General features: G+C 40.4%; 1 protein-coding gene across 3 annotated transcripts in view; it reads left to right on the forward strand.

Annotated features, from left to right (window-relative positions):
- PAX3 (paired box 3) overlaps nt 1–7145 on the forward strand; it is a 96868-nt gene that overhangs the window by 61327 nt on the left and 28396 nt on the right. For all 3 annotated transcript variants that reach the window (XM_012802149.1, XM_012802150.1, XM_003784909.1), the window contains exon 5: nt 3768–3973. In XM_012802149.1, the coding sequence (XP_012657603.1) occupies nt 3768–3973 (206 nt within the window). The remainder of the gene's footprint in view (nt 1–3767; nt 3974–7145) is intronic.

Raw genomic sequence — 7145 nt, forward strand, 5'->3', positions numbered from 1 at the left:
GTGGTGGTTTTCCTTGTTAGATGCAACCTTTCCAGCGCTTTTGAATAAATAGTCTAGAAATAAAAGTAGTGATTTGTTAGTTTGTTGGAAAAAATGTTTTGGTGGTCATGGTTGTTTTGCTGAACTCTTAAAAATTCTGAGTCTTTTTTTGTTGTCGTTAAGAATCATGAGATCCTGCTGTGATGGCTCAGATTTTCTAAGTCAAGACCAATGGTGCTTTTGCCTTTCTGCTGCGTGAGAAGTTTCTGTCCTCCCTGCACTTACCTTTAGGACACTTGCATTATTGTTTGACAGGTGTAACTCCTCAAATACCGAGTCTTCAAAAATTACTAGCTGTGGGTAGTTATTCATCTGAAAAAAAATCATAATCCTCTTTGAAAAAAATCAATCATTAGTCTCCCCCAAAACACAAGTGTACAAATACATGTACTTGAAAAGCTTTCCAAATGATTGCTGAGGGTGCAGGGATTTCTGCAGCCCATCTAAATAAATGCTGGGAGATGTCCTAAGAACAAAATTCCCATTTTAAAAATGAAGATGTGAAATAGTGCCCAAGAAATCAATAGTGCCCAAGAAATCAGTGTTAGAGCAACACTGAAATTATGCCCCATGCTGTGTTCATTCAGCACGTACCTACTGAACACCTACTGTGTTCCCAGTGTTCCAGAGGGGCATGGGGCAGAGAAGGGCCTGGAGCTCACAGAGTTAGATTCTGGGGGATGTTGACTGTTAGGGTGAAACAATGTGGTCTTGACCCTCAGGATTAAAATCTTCCTGGTGCTTGTAAATCTAGCCAGTCTTTTTCTTCAGAAACCAGAGATGCTTTTGATTAATTGACCTGACAGTGCATGGCACATCATCTTTACTTGGAAGAATTTAATAACGCCTGAGACTCCCAAAGGAAACATGAAAATTTCCACATACTATTATCCTAATGGGATCATGGGAAGAGAATGTGCAAGCAAAGATTTAGGGTTCTCTGTGGCAGAGGAAGCTTTTGGTCAGTTCTTAAACGTTATTGAGTTTTTCACGTTGGAAAGAAAGGCCAGGACAACAGGAACTGGGAGCATGAAAGAGAAACGTATTATGGAAATTTATTGTCTTGTTAAGGGACTAGTGATTGGTTTCCTAGGGAACATATTATTTATAATTTTAAAATATGTATGTGGAGGTGACTGTTTGGATAAATTATGGCAGGAAGTATTTCATACACTTGAAAATTTTGAGAGGGGAAAGAATTAATTTGGAATATTCCATAGGGGTGGTTCTCAAAGTGTCACACAGAATCAGAAGGATCGGAGTCCATCACCTGGGAACACGGCAGACATGCAGATTCTTGGGGCTCACTCTAGATCTACTGAATGGGAACTATGGCAGGGGGGCTGCCCACAGTCTGTTTTATCAAGCCCGCCAGGTGATTCTGACACTCCAAAAGATTGAGAAACGCCATTCTAGAATCAGGAACAAATTAGTGATTATTTAGCTTAGCTCACATTTATCGAACATATATGTATGTAAGTTGATTGAGGGCTTTTGAAATTTATGGTTTGTGGCATATTTCTTAGCATTTTAACAGTCCTTTAAAAACATTCCCATAATTAAAGTCTCTTCTCTTTTTAAGTTTACACTCAAGTATCCTAAAATAAGATTTATATTAAATGAAACCATTTAATAGTACATTAGATGACAATTAAAAAACAAACTATAATATCTAACACACAGTAGATAAATTGTATGTTATGACTCTCTTTTACTTTTATCTATAACTATTTGTTTCCAGGTATATTGTCTTTAATTTGTCATGTATATTATTTACTCTATTGCCTCTTGTTTTCACAGTGTTTAAATGTCAGTAAAATTTAGAAGTATTGAAACATTAGAAAACTTAACTGCTATATTTTTTTTTCTAGCTGGGGCTGGGTTTGAACCCACTACCTCCAGCATATGGGGCCAGCACCTTACCCTTTTGAGCCACAGGTGCTGCCCAACGTTAGAAAACCTAAAGTCACATTTATAAATTCATTTTGGATGTACATTCTTCTGGGAAGTTTATAATTTATACTGAAATAGAGTGAAATTTTAGATTTCTGTAGGGCAGAATTAAGTCTGAACTTAAGGTCAAAGAGAATTAAAAGTATGGGGCAAATTTTTACTGGCATAAAATGAAATAAGATAAAATAAAAGTATGGGACACAAACATTTTCTCATTGCTTCTAGTGCCACCTGTGTTTCCCCAGATCCTAACACCTCGAGGGTGCAAGTGAGTTACCTTGACATTGACATTAAAAGTCTCATGTTTTCTGGCTCAGCTTGCCCATTGCTGACTGCGTCCCTCAACCCCTCATCTTGAAGATCCTCAGGCATGTGCTCAAGGGCCAGGCTACTCTGGCTTCTCCTCCAGGCTCAGGGTCTTTGGTTTGCTAGCCTAGTGAGGGCCCTCTGCTCCCTGCCTCAATGTCTGTGGCCATTGCAAAAGGCTGCCGTCCTATCCTGAGCCCTGGTCTGATGCACCCTCAAACCAAAGAACTCTCCATAGGCCACCAGGTGCTCTATCACTGCTGCAATTCACTCTCTGTGGAAGCCCCAGCAGAAAGAGAAAGTACGCTCACTCCATCCTGCCCCCATCAAATGGGCCTGGAAATGGTGCCACTCGTGCCCAGGCTTTGCTAGTCGCAGCTTCTTTTTATAAGGACTCTGTTTTCATGGGAGTAGACGCCATATTGTATCATTAATGAAAGTCCTGCCTGATTTCCCAGCTCCCCCTTATTTCTTAGGTACCTGTATGCTGACATTGGAAGGCCACTTCCCCAGGCGAATACAGGCAAATACGGGCTTTGTAGGGAGAGGGCTGCACAAGGGCTGGCTTCAAGGGCATTGAGCTTGAGTTAATGCTCTCTCATCTAGTAATTTATAATAATTCTTGAACAAGGAGCCTCATATTTTCTTTCTGCACGAGGCTCCTCAAATCAAGCAGCTGTCCCAGGCAGCTGCTCACCCATTCAGTAGAGACCCAGACTCTAAACTTCACTTTAGAGACAGTTTGCTAGAGGACGCCTGCTTCTTCTGGGGCCAGTTCTTGAGATTTGTATGTATTAATAGTACATAGATTCTTCTTAAAGCATTTCCTCATATCTGGTAATAAGATATTAAATTTACACGTGATTTTTCTTATAGGAACAGTAGAGTCAATCAACATAAGAATCGTGTGACAGTTTACTATTACTGGCTATTTAGATACTAAGTCAATTTTGGATTTTTTTAAAAAATCACATTTGTTAACAGATTTCCCAGTGTAAGGCTGCTGAAAATGTATTGGGAATGAAATTAAATGTGATTCCTCTACTGGACATGAGTGGAGCACCCATTAAGTGGTTAAGTACAGGGCCATAAGAATGGAATAAGGCCTGTCCCTGTTTTCTCAGCGATCATAATCAGCCTGTACTGACAGATGCCAAGAACAATTCTTTCTGTTTCAGGGGCGGGGAGGCAGGGTAGGGGAAGAGATTAAATATCCCCTAATAACGTAGCACTGCCTGAGAGGCTTGGTGCCTATGGGAAGACATTGGGAATGTACTATACACTAGGGTTGGAATTATTATGGCTTGGCTAGACTTGCCTTTTTGATCCACATTTATTTTATTTTGTTTTTAATTTTTTTTATTATTTCAGACCAATAGGAGGGTCCATATGATTCGTTACATTGTTTGCATTTGTATTATATTTTACTTTTTTATTCAAATCACCTTTTTTTCCTCCTGTGCTTTTAGCCTCAGCACCACAATCAGACGAAGGCTCTGACATTGACTCTGAACCAGATTTACCGCTAAAGAGAAAACAGCGCAGAAGCCGAACCACCTTCACCGCAGAGCAGCTTGAGGAACTAGAACGTGCTTTTGAGAGAACCCATTACCCTGATATTTATACCCGAGAGGAACTGGCGCAGAGGGCGAAGCTTACCGAGGCCCGAGTACAGGTACTGATGTCCAAACTGGGGTGTCCTACTTAAATCCAGCTGGGAGACAGACGGTATTGTCTCGCCTGAAACATATTTAAAACAAGAAAATAAATACATGAGGAATGGCCCTTTAATGTGCATACATATTTTTAGACTTTGGTTATTATTCTAAGAGAATATGATGATATTATTTGTGATACACAAAGGTGTGTTCATTCATGTTACTCATCATTTTGAGTCTTCATTGTGTGCCTTGTTGTGTGACCTTGGGGGTAACGTACAAATAATAGCAAACAAATTTTGAGCAGTTACTCTGTACTAGGCACTTTTATTTTTTATTGTATTTTATTTTTTGAGGCAATCTCACTTTGTCACCCTGGGTGGAGTGCCATGGCATCATAGCTCACAACAACCTCAAACTCTTGGGCTCAAGCAATTCTCTTATCTCAGCCTCCCAAGTAGCTGGGACTACAGGTGTCTGCCACAACACCTGCTACTTTTAGAGATAAGGTCTCCCTCTGACTCAGGCTGATCTCAAACTTGTGAGCTCAGGCAATTCACCCACCTTCGCCTCCCAGAGTGCTAGTATTACAGGTGTGAGCCACTGTGCCTGGCATTTTATTTTACTTTATTTTATTTTATTTTTATTTTTTGAGGCAGAGTCTTGCTCTATTGTGTGGCTGTCATTATAGCCACTGCAACCTCAAACTCCTGGGCCCAAGCAATCTTCCCACCTCAGCCTCTAGAATAGCTGGTATAATAGGTGTGCACCACCACACCTAGCTCATTTTCTAATTTTTGTAGAGACAGGTCTTGCTCTTACTCAAGCTGGCCTCAAACTCCTGTGCTCAAGTGATCCTCCTGCCTCGACCTCTGAGACTGCTAGGGTAACACGTGTGTGCCACCACGCCTGGCTGCCAGGAACTATTTTAAGTGCTTTACATCAATTAACCCTTTTAATTATCATTAAAACCAGAGGTTGGTACTGTAATTACTCTTCCCAATTTATAGTTGAGGAAACCGAGACTCAGATTATTTAAGTAACCTCTCAAGGTGGCATAGCTGCATAGTTAGTATAGAGATCAATGGATGCCACACACTTCATCTCTGTGGCTGTACAATTATGAAAATGCTCAAGGGTGCACAAGGTAAAATTCCTTGCTTAAGAATTGTATAGTCTGGAAACATTTCCAGTAATTATACGATTGAATTACCTTTTGAACTTTGATGTACCCAGAACCTTTTGGAAAGGTTACTTAGATGTACTATGTTTCTGTTGAGTGTAGAATAATGTTTTAGTCATTAATGGTAAAGTTCTCCCTGAAGGTAGTAAAGCACTATTTGGAAGATCACAGGTGTTTTAGGGTACCCTGGAACTCCTTGCTGCCTGAGAAGTTGGCACCTTACCTGGTAATGTCCTATGTTATTCCCAGAGACTTGACCTTCACACTCAAAGTCAGGCTGGGGACTCAGCCTAGTCACTTGACATGGTCCCTAGAATGCTTTTTTTGTTTCTTTTCTTTTTGAGACAGAGTCTTACTCTGTTTCCCTGGTCAAAGTGCTGTGACATCATAGCTCACAGCAACCTCAAAGGTTTGGGCTTGAGTCACCCTCTTTTCTCAACGTTCCAAGTAGCTGGAACTGTAGGCTCCTGCCACAATGCCCAGCTAGTTTTTCTATTTTTAGTAGAGATGGGGTCTTGCTCTTGCTTAGGCTGGTCTCAATCTCCTGAGCTCAGGCAATCCACCCACCTCAGCTTCCCTGAGTGCTGGCATTATAGACATCAGCCACTGAGCCTGGCCAAGATCAACACTTTCACACATGCAGTGAATTAACTTTCCTGTTACAGAATGTTATAGAGATAGCCTCTCTCAGGCTACAGAGCCTAGTCAGAAAGATGGTTTTATTTAACTTTCCATATGATCATAATATAGGAAAATCAAGGAATGCTAAGATGAATAAAGACTGTTCTTTGAAGGAGCTGTAGTCTAATAGGGGTAATAAAATAAACATACAAATAATTTTGAAGCCAAGCAGATATAAGTGCCAAAAGAGAGAGAAAAAAATGTAGTGGGAGTGAGAAGAGGAAAAGGTGAGATCTTGAAGTCAGTAAGAAAGGCACCCGAAGAGGGCGGATGTAAGACGGACTTTGTAGGTAAGGTAGACATTCCCTGGGCAAAGTAGGTGAGGACCGTGTTCTAGGGATAGGGAGTCAGATGAGGGAAGGCGCAGAGAGGTGGGAGTACATGTGTTAGTGTAAGATGACCTTTCGTTTTTACTCTGGGTGAGAACAGTGATTAGTCCCGTTTGGGTAGAGCTGGGTAGAGCGTAAGGAATGGGAGGGTGGTAGAAGGGATGTGGTTTGATAGCGAGGCTGAGGTTATCCTGTGGACGGCTGGGGTCCTGGGGTTTCAGGCCAGTGAGCTCACACTGGATGTGACAGGCACTGGGGGCTGTGGTGTGAAATAGGCAGTGACAGTGGGAACGGCAAGAAAGACGCGGTGATGAAAGGTATTCAGAGGCACAGTGTAGGCAAATGCTGTGCAAACTGAGGAGGGTAGGAGGGGGATGAAGGGAAGCGTCACAGGTGCACCAGGGTCACAGGGCTGATGTGTTCAAGTTGGAGCTGTTGAACCCACGTCACTGGGATACAGAGCGTTCCTCTCACCACACAGCACAGAAATGACTTCTATTAGCCACAGGTCATGATACTGTGTTAACACTGCCATATCCATACATTATTAGCATTTATAATATTTATAACATCACATTATCAATATTTACAAACAATACTATACTAACAATATACATATTATTACATATATTATGTATTGAAATCATATAGTGATAATATATTATTAAAAATGTGATTGGTATTACATATATACATAATATATAAGTGTATATATTGAATATGAAATGCATGTGACTATATAATCATTGTTATAAATAATGATACATGTATTAATGTTAATGTTAAAAATATCCTAAATATATTAGGATAACACTTATGTATGTTATGTATATAACATATACATATGTTAATATATTATCATGACTTATGGTTAATGGAAATCTTTTCTGTCCTGTGAAGTACTGAGGAACCCCCTCTATGCCAATGAAATGGACAGAGGAATTCCATAATATTTAATACTATAGTGTAGTATTATGCCTAACAATGATATAATAA

This window comes from Otolemur garnettii, unplaced genomic scaffold (assembly GCF_000181295.1).
Source record: "Otolemur garnettii isolate 467f Iridium unplaced genomic scaffold, OtoGar3 scaffold00013, whole genome shotgun sequence".
Taxonomy (NCBI): Eukaryota; Metazoa; Chordata; class Mammalia; order Primates; family Galagidae; genus Otolemur; species Otolemur garnettii.